At 39.8% G+C, this 27,728-nt stretch overlaps 2 protein-coding genes across 50 annotated transcripts in view; one reads left to right on the forward strand and one right to left on the reverse strand.

Moving 5' to 3' along the window:
- SRGAP3 (SLIT-ROBO Rho GTPase activating protein 3) overlaps window positions 1-27,728 on the reverse strand; it is a 393,430-nt gene that overhangs the window by 354,256 nt on the left and 11,446 nt on the right. For 13 of the 28 annotated variants that reach the window (XM_084989351.1, XM_084989344.1, XM_084989334.1 and 10 more), the window contains exon 1: window positions 21-217. The exons of 7 other annotated variants lie outside the window; for them this stretch is intronic. The gene's annotated coding sequence lies outside the window, so the exon portion shown is untranslated. Of the gene's footprint in view, window positions 1-20; window positions 607-27,728 lie in introns of those variants that run through there. 8 more of the 28 variants (XM_084989321.1, XM_084989355.1, XM_084989314.1 and 5 more) reach the window with 4 other exon arrangements.
- Window positions 257-26,910, forward strand: THUMPD3 (THUMP domain containing 3). Of its 22 annotated transcripts, XR_014823743.1 has the most exons (12): window positions 257-718; window positions 853-955; window positions 1,806-2,093; window positions 3,140-3,217; window positions 13,100-13,576; window positions 16,011-16,141; window positions 18,079-18,148; window positions 21,240-21,355; window positions 21,753-21,832; window positions 25,020-25,130; window positions 25,744-25,867; window positions 26,048-26,910. XR_014823743.1 is itself a non-coding variant. In XM_084989364.1 (11 exons), exons 3-11 carry the CDS (start codon window positions 1,839-1,841, stop codon window positions 26,195-26,197), a joined length of 1,512 nt encoding a protein of 503 aa, XP_084845490.1. In that variant the 5' UTR covers window positions 257-718; window positions 853-955; window positions 1,806-1,838; the 3' UTR covers window positions 26,198-26,910. The 22 variants fall into 22 exon arrangements, 17 of the variants coding, with proteins under 17 accessions (XP_084845490.1, XP_020926758.1, XP_084845498.1 ...); XR_014823742.1 differs by having other exon boundaries at window positions 257-955; XR_014823744.1 differs by lacking the exon at window positions 853-955 and having other exon boundaries at window positions 257-852.

Genomic DNA, 27,728 nt, shown 5'->3' on the forward strand with positions numbered 1-27,728 from the left:
TACGTGTGTGAAGCGCTTACTCGGAACCAGCGGGATAAACACTAACATCGACCACTACCACAACTGACGACGAGGCCAACGGCGTTCCAGATTCTGCCTGCAGGGAGTCCTGCCCGCAACTGCAGGAGCGGACCACCACCTACCGAAGTCCACCCTGCAAACAAACGCTCTTCCTCCCGACGTGCACCAGAGCCCGCCCCCAGGTTGGTGCCGCTATGGCCGTGCCACTCGACTTCCGTTTCCGGGGCGCCGAGGCAGTTTCCGGCGGCGTGACCTGAGCGCGTCGGGCAGCGTGGTCCCGGAGCCGGAAGGGTCAGCGCAGGCGGCTGGTAAACGGGCGGTGGGTGGGAGTGGCCGGGTAGGGTACCAATGACCCTTGGGAGGGAGAGTCAACCGTCCTCTTGAGACCCTGGCTGTCGACGGGTGCACTTCAGCCCGATCCACGGCGGAGCCCTTCTCACTCCCTTTTACTGGGTTTCATCAGCTCCCCGGGTTTCCTGTGATTTGGGCCCTGGGGGTGGGTGTCGGGAAACGTGGGTTTCATTCCAGCCGGCGCTACTGGTTAGCTCTCTGATCTTGGTAGGTCTTTCCGTGAGCTTCATCTGCCTTATTTGGAAGATAGAAGTCGTATCACTGATTGTGCGCTCCTTAATGGCGGGGACTGAATGTTATTTGTGTTAGACACCGTGTCCTGTCCCAGATTCAGAACAAGGACATTGTAGGTACTCTGCGCCTACTTAAGTTGTTTTGATTCACAAAATCTTTGAACATCTGTTGAGAGCTTTTGATCTCCACTCCCAGCTTTCTAGACCCTTATACTCCACCTCGTCCCTTATCCTACCAAATGCTCAGGTAAAGGAAATTTGGCTTACTGTTCACATCTCTCTTGATGCCCATCTTTGGATCCCAGGATCTGGACTCTTCTAGACATTCAAATATTTGTTGCAACTAGATAGTAGGTATTCTTTTTTGATCATTTTAAAATGCATGAATAACCACTTCAAGGAGAAAAATTGACATCCTTAATCAGTATGCTCAATAGCAGTATGCTATTCCCACTTAAGTCTTTCAACAGCTGCCAGAGAGAGTCATTTTTCGGTTCTCATTTGGCAGGTGAGGAAGTTGAGGCATTGGAGAATAAACTTTTTTTAGTCATTCTTTGAATGGTGAGGGCAAGAATTCAAACCTTGGTCTGAAATCCCAAAGCCCCATGTTCCTAACTGCTTCCTGAAACAGGACTATATGCCAAAGTATTTTTTTGTTTGTTTGTTTGTTTTTTGTCTTTTTGCCTTTTCTAGGGCTGCACCTGCAGCAAAGTATTTTTGAATGTGCTCTAGCAGCTTCTGTTTTGGGATTAACTGTTTTATTTATGTGATGGCTGTTATCAGGCTAGGTGCTCCCAAACCAAACATTGCATGCTGTGAAAATACTGTCTCTTTTTCTTCCATAGTATCTATATTGCTTGTTTAATAATTTTTTTTTTTTTAATCTTTTTAGGGTCGCACCTGCAGCATATGGAAGTTACCAGGCTAGGGGCTGAATCAGAGCTGCAGCTGCCTGCCTACACCACAGCCACAGCAGCACCAGATCTGAGCCGCATCTGCTACCTACATCCCAGCTCATGGCAATGCCAGATCCTTAACCCACTGAGCAAGGCCAGGGGTGGAACCTGCATCCTCACGGATACTAGTCGGATTCATTTCCACTGTGCCACAATGGGAACTCTGAAAATATTTTTAATTATAGTTGAAATAAGAGGTGATAATGTTTGGGCATGATTTCTTTATCTGTACTACTTTTGAAAGGATTATATTCAGGATCTTGGAAGCACTGCCAGTATGTCTGATGTTCAAGAGTCCACTAACCCACTCCTGGATGTGAATCTTCTTGAGAACCAGAGCTCTACACAAGTGACCGAAAGTGGCCCCAAAAGTGAGTCCGAGCATCTCCGAGTCACTATTGGAGCCACTGTGCCTACTGGTTTTGAGCAAACAGCTGCAGATGAAGTGAGAGAGAAATTGGGATCATCATGCAAAATCAGCAAAGACCGGGGCAAGATATATTTTGACATTTCAGTGGAAAGTCTGGCTCAGGTTTGAATGAAGCAATATTTAAAATAATTTTCTAAATAGATCATTTTATGGTTGCTTTCTAGTTTTGCTTTGCTCTGCTCTGCCCCAAATCAGGTGTTTTTAAAGTATTACTATGTTTGCCATTGGGTACTGATTTGTGAGTTTGATTAGTAGGTTTGCTCTCTTTTGTAGAAATGATCCTAATATTTCCTGAGGATGAATTTACCACAAAGAATCTTCTGTGACTTGTGAAGAAATTCTTAGTATCTGCTACACATCTTGGAATTTACTTCAGCATCTAGCTGAAGCTTAGACCTCAGTGGTGCAGCATAAAAGCTTCATTTGTGTCAAATTTATTCTTGCTTAAAAGTAATTAGGAATCACTTAGTGTGAGAAGTGAAGGTCAGCAAACTGCCATCCCACTAGAGTGAAACCTAAGGTGTTTCTCATTACCGCATAAGCAACATGAGGGCAGGGATTGTTTTCTGGATTCTGTGGGGGTTTTTTGGTCAATATCTTCCAAGTTCTTAGTATCTGGCACATGATAGACACACAGTACATATTTGTGGGTTGAATTGGTAAGCAAGTATTTTTCATTGAGTGTTTTATTTAACCTAAGCGGCTTTATGAAGATGGGCACTACCATTATCCTCATTAATGATTAGGCTTAGGACTAAGTAATTATGCAGCGTTGCTTAGCTAATAACCACAGAGGTAGAGTTCAGACCCTACACAATGTACCCTAGGGAGCTATGAGGGTATTATAAAGCCCCACTTGACTGTCTTCATCTTTGGCTTCCCTAAATCCGGGTTGCCCACACAGCACTTCAAGCTTCTATTCTTCCATCTGTCCTTTTTCCTTTTCTCTAGGGATATAGAAACAGATGGGTGACCAAAAAAAAAAAAAAAAGAGGAGACTGGGGAGATGGGAAATTTTTAAATACAAATTATAGATATTAGCTGCTTTAAAACCTTTACACCTAATTTTTATATTTAAATGTTGATGGTTAATGTGCTTCAAAAGCTTTCTCAGAAATTTGTTTCTAACATTTTTTTTTCCCTCCCAGGTTCATTGTCTGAGATCAGTTGATAACTTATTTGTGGTTGTTCAAGAATTTAAGGATTACCAGTTCAAAGAAACAAAGGTGAGTTATCCCAAATGTAGTACCTGATTTTCAGCCATCCTCTCAAAGAGATTATTTCCACTTTTCTCATTTTGTGTTATCATTTAGCATTACTGCTATTTTTAAAATATAGAATACTGATAGGCTTTTACAGTAAAATCCAGAAATTTGTTCATAGTTCATCCCAAAAGTTTTTTTTTGTTTTGTTTCGTTTTTTCCTTTTTTTTTCTTTTTAGGGCTGCACTCTTGGCATATGGAAGTTCCCAGGGTAGGAGTCAATTTGGAGCAGTAGACGCTGGCCTACACCACAGCCAGTCCAGCAATGCTGGATCCTTAACCCACTGAACGAGACCAGGGGTCAAACCTGAGTCTTCATGGATACTGATTGGGTTCATTACTGCTGAGCCACAACAGGAATGCCCTGCAAATTGTTTTTAAAGATCATTTTTGGAGTTCCCGTTGTGGCGCAGTGGTTAACAAATCTGACTAGGAACCATGAGGTTGCGGGTTCGATCCCTTGCCTTGCTCAGCGGGTTGGGGATCCGGTGTTGCTGTGAGCTGTGATGTAGGTTGCAGACGCGGCTTGGATCCCGCATTGCTGTGGCTCTGGTGTAGGCCGGCGGCTACAGCTCCGATTGGATCCCTAGCCTGGGAACCTCCATATGCCGCGGGTGCGGCCCTAGAAATGGCAAAAAGACAAAATATATATATATATATTTTTTTTTTTTTTTTGCAGGGGGTAGGGAATGGGTGAAATGAGTGAAGAGAGTCAATAACTACAGACTTCCAGTTATAAGATAATTAAGTCCTGGGGGTGTAATGTAAAGCATGGTAACTGTAGTTAATAATAATTATTGCATATTTTCAAGTTGCTAAGAGAGTAGATCCTAAAAGCTCTCATCATAAGAAAAAAACTTTTTTGGAGTTCCTGCTGTGGTGCAGTGGGTTAAGGATCCAGCATTTGTGCCTGCAGGGGCAGGTTTAATCCCTGGCTCTTTGCAATGTGTTAAAGATCCGGCGTAGCCACAGCTGTGATGTAGATCACATCTTCAGTTCAGTTTCGATCCCTGGCCCAGAAGCTTCAATGTGCCAGGTGTTTTGTGTATGGCCAAAAAAGAAAATACTTTTTAACTACGGTAACTGATAGTAACTAGACTTACTGTGGTGATCATTTTGCAGTGTATATTGTACCAAATCATTATTTGGTACCCCTGAGTTGAAAGTATGTTAATTGTACCCCATTTTTACAAAAGATGAAAGACTAACAAGATAAGAAATAAAAAATATTGAAAAACATAAAAACTTATAAGAAATTTGAGTTCTTTTTGGTGCAGTGGGTTAAAGATCCAGCATTATCACTGCAGCAGCTCAGGTCACTGCTGCAGTGCGTGTTTGATCCCTGGCCCAGGAACTTCCAGATGCCTCAGGCTCAGGCAAAATAATAATAATAATAAAATAAATTAAAAAAAAAAAACAAAAACTTACAAGAAATAGAACAGATTGTTTGACTTTCTTACAAAAGATAAAGACACCTTACATGAGCTTTGCTGATATATATAGTTTCAAAATAGAATTGCTTCCAAGGCTGTGAACCAAAGAGCAAGTGACAGTTTATGTCATCTACAAATAACACTTTCTCTCACCATTCTGCTTTTGCCCTGCTTTCTTCTGTAACTTGTTTTTTTGAAATAAAGCCAAAGTAATATCTAAATACTCTTTCAGTTGTTAGGACACCAGCTTTGTCCTCAACTTGTGTTTAGCATCTGATTCCTAAATATTAAGGTGCTACCTAAGATGAAGGCCAAAAATAGATCTCAGTGAGGCTTTAGTATTTTTCCACATTGCTTTTTTGGTCTGGTTTCCAGCATCAAATGTTTGAAAACCTTTTTCTGTTTTATTGCCTATATTAGAAATAATCTTTTTAAAAAATTATGATATGCTACCTAATACTCTAATTTTTTATTTATTGGCAACAGATTAATTTCCAAAACATTATTCAGAAACCAGCCAAAGTGCTATGAACCTACAACCTGGGGAAAAAAACAGACCTAAAAGAATTTAGACTGAGGAAGTTCCTTTTGTGGCTCATCAGGTTGAGAACTTGACATAATGTCTGTGAGGATATAGGTTCGATCTCTGGCTTCACTCAGTGAGTTAAGGATCCAGAGTTGCCACAAACAGATGTGGCTCAGATCTGGTGGTGTTGTGACTGTGGCGTAGGCCAGCAACTGATTCAGCCCCTAGCCCAGGAACTTCCATAGGCCGCAGGTGTGGCCACAAAAAGACAAAAAAAAAAAAAAAAAAAATTTAGATTGAAAATAGATGATAATTTTATTAACTAAAAATGTAACTTTCAACAGTAGTGTTATAGCCCTTAAGCCTTCCGATAGGCATTGCCAACCAAATCATGTATAAAACTGGTAAATAACAGACAGCTACTCTCAATTTTTGCTATTAAGGATTTCAAAATTTTAATAGTGAGTTCTATAAATGAATACATGTTAACAGGTATTTTAATTTTTTTTATTTTTTAATTTTTAGTTTTTTTCTCATTTTAGAGCCCACCCACGGCATATGGAGGTTCTGGAGGTTCCCAGGATAGGGGTCTATTTGGAGCTGTTGCTGCCGGCCTACACTTGAGCCACAGCAATGCCAGATCTGAGCCTCATCTGTGACTTACACCACAGCTCACGGCAGTGCCAGATCCTTAACCCACTGAGCGAGGCCAGGGATCAAACCCGCAATGTCATGGTTCCTAGTCTGATTCGTTTCCGATGCACCACAACAGGAACTCCTGTTAACAGGTATTTTTAAAAACTGTAAGTTTTCATCTTAAATTCTTGCCTCCAGCCTAATAAGGTTTGTTTGTTCGTTTTCCTTTTTCAGCTGCACCTACAGCACATGGAAATTCCTGGGCCAGGGACTGAATCCGAGCCACATCTGTGACCTACGCCAGAGGTATGCTGTGCCGGATCTTTAACCCACTGAGGTATAGTGGGAATCCCTAGGGAATTATTAATATTTTCTTCCGTTTCTATGTTTTTGCCATCCTTGAGTTTGTATTGTTTTGAGTGTTTTTGATTTCTCTAATTGGAGGTGAATTTGATTCTATGAAATAGTTCTATATGAACCAGGTTTTCAGAGCTGTCTTGTAAGTAACTGCAAACGAGGTTGCTGGTGGAAGTCCCAGAAGAAGACAAGCAAGGATTAAAGGCAGATTTTCAGATCCCAACAACGGCAACTTCTCTTGTATTTGACCACGAAAAATTAAGAAAAATTGTTAAGCCCATCACTTTGTGGTCTTAAACTGCAACAAGCGCTCAGTAAAACCTTGTTTTTAAACATTTGCTTCTAATTTTCATTCTGTTTTCCATCAGTTGTATTCTTTGTTGCATTATATTTTCCCATGTCTTATAAAAGCCTATTAATTTGATCATTCTAATGGGTTCTTTTATTTTTAAATATTCAAATGATATGAATTTTATTAGCCTTTTTATTAAGTATAAAAACAGGCTAGTATCTGTGATTTAAAAAAATTTTTTAACTAGTTTATACAAGCGCTTAGAGCAAAATTGTAAAGACTGAAAAGGAATACAGTGAAGAGAGAGATTCCTCTCTTCCCATACTATGCATTTCCCTCCTTGGAGACAACAACTATTACCAATTTCTTAGATCACCTTTAGAGATATTTCTTTAATATGTGTATTTTATTGACATATTTACACAAATAGAGGTATATCTTACATACTGTTCTGTGCTGTGTTTTTTGTCATTTATCTTGGAAATCCTGCCAGTGTCATTGTTGGATTTGACTGCGTCACAGTTTAATCAGTTCCATTTTAGGACATTAGGATTTTCCACACTCTTGCTATTATAGTAGCCTAGTGAACATCCTATATACATTTCTATACATTTTCACTCTGAGGGTCTTTTTTTGTTGTTTTGTTTTGGTTTTGTTTTGGTTTTTTTGGTGTTTTTGGCTGTACCTGCAGCATATGTAGGTTCCCAGGCTAGGGGCCTAATCAGAGCAACAGCTGCCAGCCTAAGCCACAGCTATAGCAATGCCAGATTGAATCCGTGCCTGTGACCTACACCACAGCTCATGGCAACGCCAGATCCTTAACCCACTGAGCAAGGCCAGGGACTGAACCTGCAACCTCATGGTTCCTAGTCGGATTCATTAACCGCTGAGCCACAATGGGCACTCCTCTGCTGGATAAGTTTATCACATTGATATGACAGAAATGTTTGGTCTTGGTTCTGTCACATTTATGTTACATATATCCTGCTTTCTTTTTCTTTCTCTTTAAAAGCTTGTTATATATGTTGTCTTTGCTTTTTCCACATGCATGCATTTTAAAATATTTGGTTTATATTCTCTAGCTGTTATCTTTTTAATTTTCTTTTTTTATCTTATCTATTCTAGCTGTTACCTTTTGTAAATACAACTTAGTATACTATTTACACAGTATTTTGTGAATCTCTAAGAGCAGTGATGAGATTGGCATATTTTTGGAGTTCCCTTGTGGCTCACTGAGTTAAGGATCTGACATTGTCACTGCTGTAGTTCTAATTACACCTATGGCTTAGATTCAGTTCTTGGTCTGGGAACTTAACGCATGCTGCAGGCATGGCCAAAGAAAAAAATGGCGTATTTTCTCTCCTTCCCTTAGACCTTCCAGTTTTTTGGTTTTTGTTTTGTTGTTTTTGCCACACCCATGACATTTGGAAGTTCTCATGCTAGGAATCGAATCCATGCCACAGCAGTGACAACACCATATCCTTAACCTATTGAGCCACCAAGGAACTCCTCACTTTACAGTTTTATAATTTTTTTTTTTTTTCCTTTTTAGGGCCACACACACAGCATATGAAAGTTCCCAGGCTAGGGGTCTAATAAGAGCTGCAGCTGCCAGCCACAGCCACAGCCATGCAGGATCTGAGCCATGTCTGCGACCTACACCACAGCTCCCCAGCAGTGCCAGATCCCCAACCCACTGAACAAGGCCAGGGATTGAACCCGCATCCTCATGGATACTAGTCAGATTGTTTCCACTGAGCCACAATGGAAACTCCCTATAATTTTTCTTAGTGTTGACTCATACCTTTAAATCCTTTAAATATACTTTTTTTAAAAAATCAGCCTTAGGAGTTCCCAGGTGGTGCAGTGGCATTGTTACTGCTGGGCTCAGATCACTGCTGTGGTAGGGTTCAGTCCCTGGCCCAGAAACTTCCACATGCCACAGGTGTGGTCCCCCCAAAACTGTGAAAAAAAAAAACACATAAGGTTTAATTTCTATCCTTTGACCTCAGAGTGTAAAAAAAGAGGATATGTGTGCCTAAATTACTTCCTGTTTCTGTTACCTTTACCCTTCAACTATGTGCCCATTTATAACATTTACTTTTTGCTTTGCAGCCATAATCCCTATATTTGTTTTTTAGTCCTACAGTTAAATTGATGATAGGCACAACTCCCTGTCCTTTAGTTACAGTTTTTGTCTCTTGAATGGCACAAGTTCAGAAATGTGTGTCATTCGCATTTAAATTTTTTTATTTTTATTTTTTGTCTTTTGAGGGCTGCACCTATGGTATATGGAAGTTCCCAGGCTAGAGGTCAAATCAGAGCTGTAGCCACCAGCCTATGCCAAAGCCACACCATCCAAGCTTTGTCTGTGACCTACACCACAGCTCACAGCAACACCGGATCCTTAACCCATTGAGTGAGGCTGGGTATCAAGCCTGCATCCTCGTGGTTACTGGTCAGATTCGTTTCTGCTTAGCCACGATAGGAACTCCCACATTTATATTTGATTAAAAGTTTAAGTTTAAAATTTGGAGTCACGCTTTCCTTCCTTAAGAATGTCATAAACAATGTTCATTCTCTTCAAGCATGAAATGTTGCCATGGAAAATCCTGAAGCCATCCTGTTATCTTCCCCCTTATTTGTTGCTTTCTTGTTATTTTTACTTGATGTCCTAGTTTTTTTGTTTTTTTGCTTTTTTTTTTAAGGCTGCACCCACAACATGTGGAGGTTCCCAGGCTAGGGGTTGAATCAGAGCTATAGCTGCTGGCCTATACCACAACCACAGCAACACAGGATCTGAGCCACATCTTCGACCTACATCACAGCTCCTGGATCCTTAACCCACTGAGCAAGGCCAGGGATCAAACCCAGAACCTTATGGTTCCTAGTCAGATTAGTTTCCGCTGCACCATGATGGGAACTCCAGATTTTTTTTTAATCTTTGAAATCTTACAAGTACACCAGGCTATGTCTCCTTGATAATTTCCTGGGTAAGACATTTCATTCTCTACAGAAATTCACATTTCTTGAAAGTTTTCTTTTTCTATTTTTTTTCTTTTTTTATTTTTATTTTTATTTATTTATTTATTTTTTTTTGTCTTTTGTCTTTTGTCTTTTTGTTGTTGTTGTTGTTGTTGTTGCTATCTCTTGGGCTGCTTCCGCGGCATATGGAGGTTCCCAGGCTAGGGGTTGAATCAGAGCTGTAGCCACCGGCCTACGCCAGAGCCACAGCAACACGGGATCCGAGCCGCATCTGCAACCTACACCACAGCTCACGGCAACGCCGGATCGTTAACCCACTGAGCAAGGGCAGGGACCGAACCCGCCACCTCATGGTTCCTAGTCGGATTCGTTAACCACTGCGCCACAACAGGAACTCCCTTTTTTTTTCTTAATTTGTTTTTCTGTCCCTTTCCTCCTTTTTCTGTTTATGTAAATCTTATCCTGATAACTTTAGATAATTGCTTGTCTTTGAATGAGGGAGTGCCTCTTGGGCCTACTATTTATAGGAGGGAGGTTCAGGAACTGTTTGAGGCCAGCAAGAAATCCCCCTTTTTTAGTGGGAAGTTCCTTCTGACAAAAGGTTGTAGGTGAATGAGTCCTTCTCTGCCTTCTTTTTAAAAATCTCTTTATTGTATAATTTCCATAAAATTTAATGAGTTCTTGGAAGTTTCCATGATGGCTCAGCTATAAGGAACCCAACTAGTATCCATGAGGATGTGTGTTTAATCCCTGTCCTGGCTCAGTGGTTAAGGATCCGGCATTGCTGTGAGTTGTGGTGTAGGTCACAGACACCACTAGGATCTGGCACTGCTGTGGCTGTGGTGTAGGCTGACAGCTATAGCTCCGCTTCAGCCCCTAGCCTGGGAACTTACACAGGCTGTGGATGCAGCCCTAAAAAGACAAAAATAAAATGCAAATAAATAAGGGAGTTCCCTTTGTGGCTCAGCAGTTAACGAGCCCGACTAGGATCTATGAGGATGTAGGTTTGATCCCTGGCCTCGCTCAGTGGGTTAAGGATCCAGCATTGCCATGATCTGTGTTATAGGTCACAGATTGAGCTTGGATCCCAGGTTGCTGTGGCTGTAACATAGGCTGGCCGCTACAGCTCCAATTCAACCTCTAGAGTTCTTCATATGATGCAAGTGTGGCCCTAAAAAGCAAAATAAATAAAAAATTAAAAACAATAAGTAAGTAAAAATTAAAAATTTTAATGAGTTCTTATAACCATTATGGCTCTTTAGCTCAAAGGGTGCAGCAGCTTTAGAGTTATTCACAATGTGGAATATCTCTCAACTCTCCTCTATTTCCAGCAAATAGAGCATGTCTGTGAACTTCCTTGTTTGGCCTCCATTTTCCCCCTGGCAGATGGGGTCCAGGCAGTTTCCTGCTCAGTGCATGTAAATCCCTGCTGTTCCAGAGGAGAGTTGATTTGCTCTTGCTTTGCAGACTGCGCTCTACCCTCTGAGATCTGTTGGCACTCTCCCTCTCTTGTCTTCCTGCCCTCTGCTTGATCTTCACTGCACTTGAGAATGCTTATGTTAGAATTCATATGTTAATGGTTCTAGATCACAGATACTGTGTAGGTTTTGTTAGGATAGAGTTGGCATTTCTATGGTTCTTTTCTTTTAGAATGGTTTTTGAAGAAAGGAAGTGGCTCCACCCTGTTAAACCTACAAGTGCTATAGATGCCCTTTATGTGGAAATTATTTGTAAATAGAATTGAATTTGCCAAACCTGAAATTACCATTATTTCATCAGGTTTCAAGTAGTATTAGAGCCTTCACTCACTTCCATTTCATGTCTCTTCCATCTGTCAATACCAGTTTCTTTCTACTTGGATTTTCATTACCACATACTGTCCACACCAGTACTCTGCAGCAGAACTCTCTGAGGGAAATGTGTATGTTCACACTGTCCACCATCTTAGCCACTAGCATTAATATGTGAAGTGTGGCTAACGTGACTGAGAAACTGAGCATTTAATTTTAAATCTTTTAAATTTCATGGGGTTCTTGTTGTGGCTCAGCGGAATGGAATCTTACTAGTATCCATGAGGACACAGGTTCGATCCTCAGCCTTGCTCAGTGGGTTAAGGATCTGGCATTGCCATAGCTGTGGTGTGGGTCACAGACGTGGCTCAGATCTGGCTTGTCTGTGGTATAGGCTCCGATTGGACCCCTAGCCTGGGAACCTCCATATGCAGCAAGTGAGCCCCTAAAAAGACAAAAATAAATTTCAGTAGGCGATGTGATTAGTGCCTGCTGAATTGGACACCACAGCTCTGTACCACATTTAAACATTTAACAACATGTCATTCCGTAGCTGTTTATTGAACACTTTTTGTACACCAGACAAGGCTCTCTGTGTGGTTTACAGCAATGGTCAGGACATTACACCCTGCACTTAGCTTTTGGGAGGAGCCTTGATAGTGAACAGTACATAAACCTACTAACTTTAGATAATGCTGAGTTGTGTAAAGAAAAGAAATGGAGAAAAGAATGATGTGAGTTCCCATTGTTGCTTGGGAAACGAATCTGGCTAGTATTCATGAGGACGAAGGTTCGATCCCTGGCCTCGCTCAGTAGGTTAAGGATCTGGTGTTGCTGTGAGCTGTGGTGTAGGCCAGTGGCTACAGCTCCAGTTGGATCTCTAGGGGTCAAATCACAGCTACAGCTGCCAGCCTACACCACAGCTCACAGCAATGCCAGATCCTCAACCCACTGAGCAAGGCCAGGGATCAAACCCACAACCTCATGGTTTCTAGTCGGATTCATTTCTGCCGCACCACAACAGGAACTCCCATAGCCTGGGAACTTTCATATGCCACAGGTGTGGCCCTAAAAAGAGAAAAAAAAAGGTGCTTAAACTAGAGCAGATATCTCAGAGGATATGCCTTTTAAATTGCTGTTAAGTAGTGAGAAGGGAACCAGCAATGCAAAGAGACCATGTGAAGCAAATATCTTCCAAGCAAAGGTAGAAAGCGAGGAAGAGAATGATCCTGAAGTGATGTAAGGGAAATAGGCAGGAGTCAGGTTATTTGGGCTTTTTAAAGAATTTAAACTGGGGGGAGTTTCTTGAGAAGCTGTTGAGGAGTTTTAAGCAAGGGAAGGGCATGATCGAACTTATTTTTTAGGAAGATGACTGTAGGTACTATTTAAAAATTGGATAGGTATATTTTTAACTAAGGTTTGGGTTTTTTCTTTTAAAAAGTTAATATGTGCATACACAGCATAAAATTCAAAAGGTAGTCTGTGAGAGTTAAATTGTCTTCCTTCCCTTGTCTTTCATCCATCTACTTCCCTCCCTGTAGGTAACTGTTAATCTTTTCTTGTTTGCTTACATTTTAATCTTAAAGCCCAACTTCTGATCTACCATTCTGTTCTGTATTGTTCTGTAGTGGCCTTAATTTGTATAAATTTTAATTTTCAGTGAGACTTTAATTTCTTTAAATGCAGGCATTATATTACTTACTTTTCTGCACTTTTACCACCCCCAACATAACAGTTAATGTAGTCAGTAGACAAAGTAGGAGTTTATTTGTTCAACTTAAGTGGTAATAAATGAATGAAACGAACAGATTTCATACTCTTTTATAGGAAGAAGTTCTAAAGGATTTTGAGGAATTGGCTGGGAAGCTTCCATGGTCAGACCCTTTAAAAATATGGAAAATTAACACCCGTTTCAAGAAAAGAAAAACAAAGCGCAAAAAGATAAGTCAGAATACAAGTAAAGAGAAGATTGATAATGGTCAAGGAGACAAAACAGATGAGAAGGATGTTAAAAAAGAGATCACTAACAATGTCTTAGATTCACAGATCTTAGACTATTATGAAAATCTAGCCATCAAAGAAGAGATATCAACATTAGTAGGTGATGACTTGGTGTCTTGCAAAGATGAGACTGATGAAAGCTCAAAAGAAGAAACTGATCCTGAGGTGCTAAAGTTTAGAGTCACATGCAACAGGGCAGGAGAGAAACACTGTTTTTCCTCAAATGAGGTGGCAAGAGATTTTGGGGGTGCCGTTCAAGAGTATTTTAAGTGGAAGGCTGACATGACCAACTTTGATGTGGAGGTAAGTGCAGGCTCTTAATTGTGTTGATTGAAGAAGGCTGCCATTATAAATTTGTAGAATTTTCAAGGCTAGTCCAATCTTAAGGACAATTTAACAAGTTGACAAAGCTAATAGGGTATCATTGACAAGAGCCTGGGTTATGGAGATGGATCTATATCCAAACGTTGTCTCCATAACTTTGTAACTTTGGACAAGATATTATCTCTGAGCATCTCTTTCAAATGGAACCACTCATAGTTTACACCTGTAAGTGTGTCCTGAAGGTCAAATGAGATAATACATAAGTTTCTGGTGTGATACCTGGTCTATGCTGCATGCTCAATAGATGGTAGCTTTTACGACTTGGGTTTTCTAATTTCTAATCTAGTGCTTTTATAACATTATATGGGATTTCAGATTATAAAATTCAAAAGAATTAAAACAACTATTTTGACTTTGTACATCTTGGTTGCAGGGTTTTTCTCCTAAAGTGGCATACATTTTTAAAACAGACCTTGATCAGGAGTTCCTGCCATGGCTCAGCAGTTAATGAATTTGACTGGCATACATGAGTTTGCAGGTTCAATCCTCAGCCTTGCTTGGTGGGCTAAGGATCTGGTGTTGCTGTGAGCTGTGGTATAGGTCAAAGACTCAACTCAGATTCCTTATTGCTGTGGCTGTGGCATAGGCTGGCAGCTATAGCTCCAATTCGACCCCTAGCCTGGGAACCTCCATATGCGGCAGGTGTGGCCCTAAAATGACAAAAAAAAAAGTAAAATAGATCTGGACCTTCTAAAATCAGGACATTGTTGCTAATATGCATCCTAGAGCCAGCTCTTCTCTTACATTCTGCTAGGTTCCCAAACCCAGAGCTCCTTTTAGCATGTTTACTCTCCTTGGTCTCAGTTCTGCTATACCAGTTATTCACATAAGAACCATACTAACTAGTCTTTCAATCTCTGAAAGCTTAAAAGGCTCCTAGCAGCTGACATTTTTACCAAGGAGTCATTTATTGTTGCTTTTGGGACACTTGAATCTGGGGCAAGTCACTTATTCTCTCTGTAACTTTTTTTTTTTGGCATATCAAATCAGAAGAACAATTCCTTATTCCTTTTTATCTCCTAACAGCTGTTATAAGAATGAATAGGCTAACTAAAACAGTGACATCCAAAAGTTAGCAAGGGGGCTCAGAGGACAGATTCTGGAGGTGCACTGCCTGTGTTTAAATCTCAGCTTACAAGCTGTATGAATTTGGGCAAGTAGGTTGACCTCTTTGTGCCTTAATATCCTCATCTATATAAGGAAGGTAATAATGCCTAGCTCAGAAGGTGTGGATATGAAATGAGGTAACAAATAAAAAGTATGTTAAACAGTGGTTTGCATATAGCTGGGTAAGTGTCAGCTGCTGTGCTGTTAATAATGAGGAAATTTTAAGTGGAAGATTAGATAACATATTTTTATTTGAATAGTTGATATTTAACTGTTAGAAAAACTATAACTAGGATTAAAAAACAATTTCAGGGACAAAAGTGAGTTGTTTTAAAAAGTACTAAGAAAATAATAGGTGATAAAGCGCATGTGGGCGTGGTGTTAACAGTTGGTTAATCTAAGTGAAGGGTATACTTAAGAGTTCATTGTACCCTTGTTCTTATAATTATTTCTATATGTTTGGAATTTTTTCCAAAAATGTTAAAAAAAAAAAAATTTTTGGCCACATCCATGGCATGTGGAAGTTTCCAGGCTAGGGATCAAAACCCACACCACAGCAGGGATCTGAGCCACCACAGTGACAGCATCAGAACCTTCATCTGCTGAACAACCAGGGAACTCTCTAAAATGTTAATTTTTTTTTTTTTTTTTTTTTTTTTTTTTTGGCTTTTTAGGGCCGGACCTACGACATATGGAGGTCCCCAGGCTAGGGGTCTAATCAGAGCTATAGCTGCCGGCCTACGCCACAGACACAACAATGCCAGATCCGAGCCATGTCTGCGACCTATACCATAGCTCATGGCAACGCCGATCCTTAACCCACTGAGCAAGACCAGGGATCAAACCTGCAACCTCATAGTTCCTAGTTGGATTTGTTTCCGCTGTGCCACAACGGGAACTCCTAAAATGTTAAAATTTTTTTAAATATGCATTAAAAACCTAGAAACCTTCAAAATGTGTTTCCATTATAAAAATTGAGAAATCTGGTTACAGCTAACTTACAATTATAGTGTGAATTAAAAAGAGAATAAAATAGATTTAAAATTTTTAAAGTAGTATAGACATTATTTCATTTATATGAAGCTCAAAAAAAGACAAAATTAATTTATCATGGTAGTGGTCAGATTAATGATTATTTTGGGTGGGTATTGACTGTGAGGGCTAGACAACTGTATGTCTTTATCTGGGTGGTAGTTATATAGTGTATATATAGATAAAAATTCACTTATTCTATCTTACATTATAGGTTCTTCTGAATATCCATGATAATGAAGTTGTTGTTGGCATTGCATTGACAGAAGAGAGTCTCCACCGAAGAAATATCACTCATTTTGGACCCACAACTCTTAGATCTACTCTCGCCTATGGGATGCTCAGGTAAGAGAATGGATTTGCTGTCTAGATTTATCTCAGTCATGTGTTCACCCCGATCCAGCAGCAATGGCTAGGTGTACAGGGCTGCTTGCCACCAGGAGGGTTGCCAATGATTCTGTTGCCATGTGTTGAGAAACATGAACAGGGAAGTAGAGTTGGACAGATACTATAGTAAGAATCCAGTGCTAGTCTCTAGGAATCTCAGTTTTGTGAGAGATAAAGAATAACCTTGGAGTTCCCGTCCTGGCTAAGTGGTTAACGAATCCGACTAGGAACCATGAGGTTGTGGGTTTGATCCCTGGCATTGCTCATTGGGTTAAGGGTCCAGCGTTGCCTCGATTTGAGGTGTAGGTCGAAGATGCAGCTCTGATCCTGAGTTGCTGTGGCTCTGGCGTAGGCTGGCAGCTACAGCTCTGATTAGACCCCTGGCCTGGGAACCTCCATGTGCCGCAGGAGAGGCCCTAGAAAAGGCAAAAAGACAGAAAAAAAAAAAAGAACCTTGCATGTAATAAATAATCCTAACAGAACATGGAACGATTAGCAGGACAAAAGGAGAGACCTTGTCACCTGTCTGAGGAGGGGATGCTTCATAGAGGAGGTAACATTTAAGCCCCTGATGGTAATGCCTCTAATCCTGACTCTGTCCCCTACTAGCTTTGTGTCCTTGGACAGTTTTGCATCAGCTTATGTGTTAAAGAGAATAATAATAGTAACTTGTCTCACAAGGTTGTTAAAAGGATTAAAAGAGATAATAGGTGTAAAGAGCTTAATTCTAACACTCCTGGCAAATACTAAGTGCTCAAAGTAAAGCAGTTGTTTTATAGCAAGTTTATTATCTTTAAAATTAAATTAATTAGGAAAGGAATACTGAATGAATAATTGCCAGTAAACTTATTTATTTTTTTTAGGGCCGCACCCAAGGCATAGGAAGTTCCCAGGCTAGGGGTCAAATCAGAGCAATAGCTGCTGGCCTACACCACAGCCACAGCAATGTTGGATCCCTGACACACTGAGCAAGGCCAGGGATGGAACCTGCATCCTCATGGATACTAGTCAGGTTCTTTTCCACTGCACCACAATGGAAACTCCCACCAGTAAACTTATATAGATACACATTCTACTTGAAGTATGTTTGAGGTTTAGTTTAGTTTTTGTTTTCTCTTTTTTGGATGCCCTGTGGCATATGAAATTCCTGGGCCAGGAATCTAATCTGAGCTGTAGTTCAGCCCAAGCTGCAGTTGTGATTCTTTAACCCATTTCCTGTGTCCCAGTGCTTCCAAGATGCTGCCAATCCCATTGCACCACAGCAGGAACCCCTGAGGGTTTGTTTTTTTTTTAATGTAATGACACAGGTTTATATACAAAATAAAATGTGTTTTCTAAAAGCATACACACACACACATATTAAAAGACCTTGAAGCTAAATTCCATTGGGAGTGAAATGGGATTTCAGATGATAGTCAAAGGGGACTTTTATGTTTTGTTTTGTTTTTTTTTTTTTTTTTCTGTCTTTTTAGGGCTGTGCTCATAGAATATGGTAGTTCACAGGCTAGGGGTCTAATTGGAGCTGCAGCTCCCGGCCGATGCCACAGCCACAGCAGCTTGGGATCTGAGCTGCATCTGTGACCTACTCATAGTTCATGGCAATGCCAGATCCTTTAACCCACTGAGCAAGGCCAGGGATCGAACTGGCATCCTCATGGATATTAGTTGGGTGGGTTCATTACCACTAAGCTATAATGGGATCTCCATTTTTTTTTTTCTTTTTAAATGTTAGGAGATAGAGTCAACATGTAATTACAAATTAATTTTTAAAATAAATATTGATTAGTGTTTCTTCATGCCAGCATAACAGGCCTTTGGTCTTACAGCTTTAGGAATAATTGTTGTGGAAGACTTTGCTCTTAAAATCTGTTCACTTAGGCTGTTTTCTTCTCTAGGCTCTGTGCTCCTCAGCCTACTGATATAATAATTGATCCAATGTGTGGAACAGGGGCAATACCAATTGAGGTAATAACTTTTCTTTAGCTTTTCGATGAGTAATTGATACATCTGGAATGTTCTAGAACTAATGAGTACATTCAACATAATGAAATCACCAAGGTTGGGTCAGTGGATCCAAGAATTCTGAGTGAATTACACTAGTAAACTGGAACTTCTGTGATGAGGACGTAACCACTTGTTACAGTAGCCAAGGACTCAATTTAGATTGTAAATCATCTTTGCTCACTACATTATGGAGGAGGCTGACAATTACAAACTGGTGATTCCCATTTCTATAACAGACAGACTGGTACACTTAAACAGAAAAGATAATTGAAGGCATAAGCATAACCCAGAGGAGGGTATTTCATCTGTAAAGTGGGATTATGCTTCTTAATTCACTTAGGTTCTTGAGGGAATAAGTATAGTTGTAAGATGGGGAAACATATGAACATTATTTAGATTTTTTAGGAAGTCTAGCAAAGTTAACAAGGTTTTCAAAAAATACCATGAATTGAGAGAACTTAAAAACTGCACTAAGCAAAGCAAGAAATAGAAAGGCATTTTAATAGGAGAGTCTCCTTGAATCAGTGTTATTGAATCAGTATTATCTAAACTTTTATAATAAATAATTTGGGAAAGGAAACTCCTGGTAAAATTGCTTAAATTTGTGGAGTTCACTTGTGGACAGCAGGTTGGGGTCTGGCATTGCCATTGCAGCAGCCTGGGTCGCTCCTGTGGCACAGGTTCAATCCCTGTCCCAGGAACTTCTGCATGCCATGGGGGTAGCCAAAAAAGATTACTTAGATTTGTGAAACCTGGTAAGTTCTTACATATAGTATACATAAAGCCAATGGGAGTAAATTGCAGGGAGATACCACAGATTCCGTGAGTGAGCAGAAACTGGACAGATGAGCAAATCCAAAGTAATCCACAAAGGGAAAAATAATCCAGACTGCAATTAGAAAATGACATCTGCCATCTGGGAATTAGAATCTCAGAAGGAAATCATAGTAGTCTAGATGACTGCTATTTCCTCCTAGTATCAGTTCAAGAGATTTACTCTGGCTAAAGAGCCACACAGATGAAAAGCTGTCAAGAAGAATTCTAGAAGTGTTCCCTAGTGGCTCAGCAAGTTAGGATCAGGTGTTGTTATTGCTGTGGCTCAGGTTGCTGCTGTGGTGCAGGTCCTATCCATGGCCCTGGAACTTCCGTGGGTATGGCCAAAAAAAGAAAAGAAGAATTCTGGGCACAAAACAGAGTGTTCTTCCCTAGCATTAAACCATGATGTGTCTATCTTGGAAATAACAGCAAAGATCACTATGTGTTAAGGAATACACAAGAGAGCTGAAGAGTTCCCCACACAGACAAAAAAAAAAGATAAAAATTTGAGACATTTCCATGCAGGGGTAGACATGACAATGTCAATATAGATAAACCTAAGTTGATACAGGATCAAAATGAATGAAATTATGAAAGGAATTGACAGGGTATATATAATAAAGATTTGTTTACCAAAGTATAAAGATTTAGAATACTGTCCTTAGAGACTGAAAATCTAAACAGGTTTAGAAGAAGTGATTTGGGGAAACAGAATCACCTGAGAGGCTTTCATCATCCTCTACATCACCCTTCTCCATTACCCTCAAGGGCCCTGAGAAAAGAAAAGCTGTGAAGCACTATGTTCATGGATGTGGGTGTATCACTGTTTACCAAAGAAGAGGTCTTTGTTACTCATCCCTGAACATATGGCAGAACTGTCTCTGCTTTCATGTCAGAAACCTTCTGTTGATCTGCATAGAACATTGTTCAGGCCTAGGATAGTCTGCCACCTCATTCTACAAGTAATGTGGAAAGCTTGGTATTTATTTTCTGCTGACATGTTTTTTATTAAAAATTACAAAATTCTTTTTTTTTTTTTTTGTCTTTTTGCTATTTCTTGGGCCGCTCCCGCGGCATATGGAGGTTCCCAGGCTAGGGGTCCAATCGGAGCTGTAGCCACCAGCCTACACCAGAGCAACACCAGATCTGAGCCGCGTCTGCACCCTACACCACAGCTCATGGCAATGCTGGATCGTTAACCCACTGAGCAAGGGCAGGGACTGAACCCGCAACCTCATGGTTCCTAGTCGGATTCGTTAACCACTGCGCCATGACGGGAACTCCTAAAAATTACAAGATTCTTTCAAGAATATGGTGCTTGTCATTCAAAAACCTATGTAATGGAGATTACATTTTATTTAGAATTCTCAAATATTCCAGTTTATCAGCTTATATAAAATTTCATAATGATGAAAGGGTTATATAGGTTAGTTAGTTTATTTAAATTTTTCAAACTACATTTTTTTTTTTTTTTTTTTTTTTTTTGTCTTTTGTCTTTTTGTTGTTGTTGTTGTTGTTGTTGTTGTTGTTGCTATCTCTTGGGCCGCTTCCGCGGCATATGGAGGTTCCCAGGCTAGGGGTTGAATCGGAGCTGTAGCCACCGGCCTACGCCAGAGGCACAGCAACGCGGGATCCGAGCCGCGTCTGCAACCTACACCACAGCTCACGGCAACGCCGGATCGTTAACCCACTGAGCAAGGGCAGGAACCGAACCCGCGACCTCATGGTTCCTAGTCGGATTCGTTAACCACTGCGCCACAACGGGAACTCCTCAAACTACATTTATATGTAAGGTCTGTAATGCCTACTATGTGGAGGACCTGCTGCATGAGATACTGAATAACTTACTAGACTTAACCCTTAAGGAGTTTCCAGATTCATTGAATGACAGATAGGTAGAGAAAGAATTAAAAAAAAAAACAAGTGCAGTGGTAGTTTTATGTACAAAGTGCTTTTGGAGGGGCAAATTAGAGACAGCTTAGAGAGTTAGGCTTGATGTCACAGAGGGCAGGACATTTGAGCTGGGTATTTAAAGATGAGTAAGAGTTCAGCACACAACAGGAGGGTATTACAAGCAAGGAGAATGGCAAAGCTGACAGTATGCAGTGTTTTGCCACTTAAAAGCATTGGATTGGATTGTCTTATTTATTGACAAGTGATTGAAATGACTTTACCTTTAATCTTTTCTGTTTTGCAGTTTGTTACTTCTCTTTTAATATATTCTCTTGTCTTTTAGGGGGCTACAGAATGGTCTAACTGTTACCATATTGCTGGCGATAATAATCCATTGGCTGTGAATAGAGCAGCAAATAATATTTCATCCTTATTGACCAAGAGTCAAGTTAAAGAAGGGTAAAAATTTTAAAGATTTTATAGCATCTATTAAACTTGAGAACCACTTTCCATATTGACTGAAGAATTAATACGCCCTGTGCATTTTGACAATATTATAACCAAGATGAATATATTGTGAGATTCCATGTAAATTTTAAGTTTATGGAAAATAACATATTTTTAACTATAATTTCTCCTACCCTAATGCAACTGTTTTTACTTCTGCCTTCCTTTTTCTTCCTTATTCATATATCTTTTTTCCCACATAGTAGAAGAATTGCATAGATTCATTTTTATTTCATAAATTTTCAGATACTTTTTATGTTTTTGTTTTTAATGACTGCATAATATTCCATTGTATAGAAATACTACATTTTACTTAGCCTTTCCTCTATTATCTGCACTTCAATCTCAGAGTTGGAGGAGACCTGAAAGCCATCCCTGCAGTGCCTAACTATCCTGTAGGAAATCCTGACCAATGGCCTTCCAGCCTGTGTAAGCATCTCTAATGATTCTGCCTCTGAAGGCTGTTGATTCCATCTTTGCACAGCTTTGAGTGTTAGTCCTATCTTTTAGTATCTCACTGTACCTTCTACAGATCTAGGTTTTTTCTTCCATGTGAGTCCATAAAGAAGCATGTTAGCTCTGTGTCACAATGATGATTGACATCAGGTATTTGAAGAGCTTCCAACACCCTTTCTCCCTCCCTCCCAGCTCTCCAAATCCTCTCTTTTCCAAGCAAAATAGTCCAAGGTCTTTTAACCATATCCCTTTGATATCTGTGCACTGAAATTGTTAGCCTCTGGGAAATGTTTTTTTCCAATCTGAGATATATGCTGTTACAGTATCTTAAGCCCTAGCCCACTGTAGAAATTATATTTGATCACACCATCTGTGCCATCCTTTCACCATTCTTTCAAAGTCTCACCTGTCTTTGGGAAGAATGGGTTGAAATATCACTTCGTCTCTAGTTTCCTACCAGAGAGCTCATCATAAAATTGTTTATCTGGTCTTTGTGCAGGTGTCCTTTGTGTTGTAAAGTTGGCAGGAATAGGTAGTGGTCAACAGATTTGTTAGGTCTTATGGGGTTCCACATCCAGGTGCCCAGGAAGTCATTATATCCCATGATTGGCCTTATAGCTGCCTCCATAACCCATAGTGTCAGGTTGATATTTGTAAGTAGAAATCACTTGTTTTTAAAAATATATGTGGACTTAATGCAGATATTCATATTTATTATTTATACATGCTATATATCTTAATACTATTTTATGTCTGTATGTTGGTTAGCCTCTTTACTCATTTTATTTTTTCCCTTTTTTGATTAGAATTGCCAGCACTTTTTGTCTTTTCCTGTACTGTTTGTTCTATGATTTTATACTTGATGCTTTTTTAAATTTCTCTTTCCTATTGAGATTTTTAAATTTGTTATATAAAATCTTAAGTTATATGCTATCTTTTTTATTTTATTTTATGTTTTTGTCTTTTTGCCATTTCTTGGGCCGCTCTTGTGGCATATGGAGGTTCCCAGGCTAGGAGTCTAATCATAGCTGTAGCTGCTGGCCTATGCCAGAGCCACAGCAACGCGGGATCTGAGCCGCGTCTGCAACCTGCACCACAGCTCATGGCAATGCCGGATCCTTAACCCACTGAACGAGGACAGGGATCAAATCCGCAACCTCATGGTTCCTAGTCCAATTTGTTAACCGCTGAGCCACGACAGGAACTCCTGTGTCTTCTTTTTAATAATGAAAGTTTTTATTAGAGCTTTTATGCTAAGTAATCCTGTAGATTTTGATAATTCCTTATTTTGGTTACTTTCTAAGTAATTGGTTATATACTTGAATGTGTCTGATCTAGTTGTTTAGGACAGTGCTTTTCAAACTCTAATGTGTGTGGAATCTTCTGGGAAACCTGTTAATTATACAGATTCTGATTCACTAGGTTTAAGATGGGACCTGGGAGTCTGCATTTCCTGGAAAGCTTCTGGGTGATGTTGATGTTGCTGGTCTATGGCCCACCAGCCTTTGAGGACCAAGGGTTTAGGTCATCTTTTATACTTAAGTAGTTAAAAGCTTTTTAGGAGTTCCCTGGTGAATCAGCAGGTTAAGGATCTGGTGTTGTCACTACTGTGACACTGAGTTGGATCCCTAGCTCTAGAGCTTCCCCATGGTACAGACACAAGAAAAAAAAAAAAAAAAAAGGCTTTTTATTTATTTATTTAGTTATTTTTGCTATTTCTTTGGGCCACTCCCGCGGCATATGGAGGTTCCCAGGCTAGGGGTCCAATCGGAGCTGTAGCCACCGGCCTGCACCAGAGCCACAGCAACGCCAGATCTGAGCCGCGTCTGCACCCTACACCACAGCTCACGGCAACACTGGATCGTTAACCCCCTGAGCAAGGGCAGGGACCGAACCCACAACCTCATGGTTCCTAGTTGGATTTGTTTCTGCTGCACCATGACGGGAACTCCTGATCCTTAATATTTTTTGGCTTTTTTTTTGTTTTATTGTAGCTTTTGGTGCCTTTGACCATAATATTCATATTTTAAGTATCTGTATTTTTTCCTGTTATGTAAATGATTGCCTTTAGTGAATTTTTCTTAAATTCTTATTAAAAATCACTATTATAATAATTTCTGCTCATAATCTTTAATTTTTAGCCTGTGCATTATTGCCTGTTGTAATTTTCTTAAACTAGTAGCTTGCCTTTCTTTATGGCTGCACCTGCAGCATGCAAAAGTTCCTGGGCCAGGGATCAAACCAACACAGCAGTGATAACACTAGGTCCTTAACCTTGTAGGCTACCAGGAAACTCCCTTAAACTAGTAGCTTTGCTTAATTGGAAGGATTTAAATCATTTATATTTATTGTTAATTTTGTCTTATATCATCCATTTTTTTATCTTAACTTTGTTCTTTGCCTTGTTTTTTTTAATAGTATGGTATATGTGTTTTAATATTAAGACTAGTACGTTTATATTTCCTAATTTTGCATATTTGTTTCTTTAGGTTTCCTGTTCTTACTATGTAGACTTAAAGTTTATCCTTCAGATGTCCATTCATCACGTTTTTACTCTTTAGTGTTGTTTTCTTCCAGTATATCAGATTCATCAACAGTGTTACAGCCTGAACGCTATTTTCAAATTACAGTTATTTTGTCACATTCTCTTCCCCTTAATCTGTTTTCTTGTAGATGAAACAGATATAGATATCTTTTATAAATCAATCTTAACTAATTTTTAAATTTGTCATTCTTGGAGTTCTCATCGTGGCTCAGTGGAAACAAATTTGACTAGCACCCATGAGGAAGCAGGTTTGATCCCTGGCCTCTCTCAGTGGGTTAAAGATCTGGCATTGCCATGAGCTGTGGTGTAGGTCACAGACTACACTTGGGATCCTGCGTCGCTGTGGCTGTGGAGTAGGCCAGCAGCTACAGCTCCAGTTTAACCCCTGGCCTGGGACCCTCCATGTGCTGTGGATGCGGCCCTGAAAAGACCAAAAAAAAAAATTTTTTTTTGTCATTCTTACGGATTGTCATTATGAAAACTTTGACTTATCCTTTCCACCTACGTGCTACTTTAAATGTTACTGATGTCACTATTATTTTACCTTTTATATTTTGTAGCAGTCTACAAAATTCATTGTTCAGATGCTGAAGCCCCTTTCTTTTGTCCCCACAGCAAATTGTCCTGGGGCTTGCCCATAGATACTGTTCAATGGGATATCTGCAAACTGCCATTAAGAACTGGTTCTGTGGACATTATTGTAACAGACATGCCATTTGGAAAAAGGTGGGAGTTGGTCCTTTTAAAAATGAATTTTACCTTCACTAACAAGTTATATTAGTGTTAGTACCCACTTGTCTTTTAAATCTGTTGCATTGAGCTTATTCTGTCAGAAATCTTCCATTTCTTTTAGTAGACTCAACAAGTTTTTCACTCAAGAATTGTGGATTCACCAATTCGGTTTCTTCTGAGAACTCAGGAATGTGTTAACTCCATTTTGATCCTGGCCATCACAGATTCATCCACTTTCTAGCCCATTGTTGGGCTAGAATAGAACATAATAATAATAGAACATAATAATACTTCAGAGATTGATAAAGACTTGGTTATTTTTCAGGATAAATGCTTTTTAATCATTGGTTAATTTGACTGCTTATACTAAGAGGACAACTATTAATTTTTTTTCTCACATAACTGATGCATTCTATTCAAAATTCTAAGCAGTTTAACTAAGTCTGATCACTCATTTCACTGACAAGTAATGGCAGAGCTCTGGCTTCTAAAAAACAAATGTTTTTCTTACCTCAGGTATTCTTACTGCAATGAGATTTTAATGACTCATTTCATATAGTCCTTGATACTAATCTACAATAGTGACTCACCACATCTTCTTTTATAGGATGGGTTCCAAGAAGAGAAACTGGGACCTTTATCCAGCTTGCCTACGGGAGATGAGCCGTGTCTGTAGACCAGGGACAGGCCGAGCTGTACTACTGACTCAGGACAAGAAGTGCTTTACTAAGGTGCTCTACATTAGCTCAGAAACTCAGCCTGTGGCAACTTTAGGACTATTTTAAATAGACTTGGGGATATTTGAGTAGCATTTGTATTTTCTCCCAGTGTTTATAAATGGCAGCTAAAACCCTTGGTTGGTCTAGAAGCAGTTGTCCACTTACTCTTTTGTGCTTTTTGTGTTTACACAGGCATTATCCGCAATGGGACATGTATGGCGGAAGGTGCATACTGTCTGGGTGAACATAGGGGGACTTCATGCTGCAGTTTATCTTCTGAAACGTACACCTCAAACTTTTGTTCATCCTTCAGAACAAGATGGAGGAAGATCTCCTTGGTAATGCAAAGAATGAAGTTTTTATGCTTCCTGACACTAGAAATGTCCACATGAAGAACTTATTTTGAGGGAAAAATAGTATTAATAAAGGTGTACTTTGGAAAAGCTCTTCACCCAATTAGCAAAAGGTGAATGGCGTGGAATGTCTTATGAGAAAGCACAACTTTGCTGTGGAACTGTTTTGAAGGAGTAGTTGGGCAATAAGTACTTTTCTTAAAATGCTTTAATGCTAAGCCTACTAAAATGCTCTGGTACTTGGATTTAAACATTTAAACATTTTCAGGCTTTATAGCACTGTAGCAGGTGGAAAGCTACCCTAGCCTAATTGAAAGGCAGAGTTTAATCAGAGGATGAGGTTACATTTCATTGCCCATACAGCTTTGATATTTAGTTGGTCAGGTTCTTTACCTGACCTTTAAAAAAATGAAGCACTGTAAAACAGTGCTTGCCCCACGACAAGATCAAATCTCCTAAGATCTATGGGAAAGTTTACTATCTGCCTTAAAAATCATAATATGTACCTGTTATTCAGATTAATACATAGAACTAAATAGACATTTCTATTTGTAAATAGAAGCAAAGAGCCTTGTAGATGAAGTATGCGACCAACAAGCCATATTTAAAGAAATTTTATTTTTCATTCAGTACAGAAAGGTGGTGATGTTTGGGCTTCTTTACTAGAGAACTGATGTCTTTGAATTAAAAACTTCATGTAAATTCTTGTTTACTCTTGGTCACTATTCATCCTTAGTTGCTTTTCCTGTTGCAGAAAGTCTTTGCTAACAGTAGGAATTGAAATAACCTAAACACCTCCCTGGGATTAAGAGAAGTTGGGATCTTGTGTGGAATTCTGTATAGTAGTATTGTTTTTGGCTGCATTCAGCTTAGATGTTCAGTGTCATGTTAATAACATAATAGTGCTACTCATATCAACTTGTTTTCTCCCCTTTTTTGGCTGCACCGTGGCATATGGATGTTTCTGGGCCAGGGGTAGAACTGGCACTGCCAGAGACAAGCCAAATCATTAACCCACTGCGCCACAGCCAAAACTCCTATTCATGTTAACTTTGGACGTCTCATTTAGAAAAGGACATAGGACTTCTTCCCTTTGAAAGAACAGAATTCACATTAGCAGCACAGCCAACAGTCCTAGTCTGGTTCCTCTCTGATATACTACCTCCCAGAGGTATGAGAATGAACTGGAAAGAAGGACTTATAAGGCTCTTATATCCCAGACTGGAGTTTTTACCATCATCAGAATGCACAGTTGATTATGGGGTTCAACATTAAAGCTGTTTACAAAAGAAACTATATATATAAACCTCTGGTCACCAGAACACAGAACTGGAAAAGTTCAAGGACCTTATCTGTTTTCTCCACTGTTTACCTGATAAAAAGTACCTACCAGCGGAGTTCCTGTCACGGCTCAGAGGTTAGCAAATCCGACGAGGAACAATGAGGTTGCGGGTTCAATCCCTGATCTTGCTCAGTGGGTTAAGGATCTGGCATTGCCCTGAGCTGTGGTGTAGGTTGCA

This window comes from Sus scrofa, chromosome 13 (assembly GCF_054392235.1).
Source record: "Sus scrofa isolate SSC_HxYL_T2T_F1_AM1 chromosome 13, Sscrofa_HxYL_maternal_Yorkshire_Landrace_v2.0, whole genome shotgun sequence".
Taxonomy (NCBI): domain Eukaryota; kingdom Metazoa; phylum Chordata; class Mammalia; order Artiodactyla; family Suidae; genus Sus; species Sus scrofa.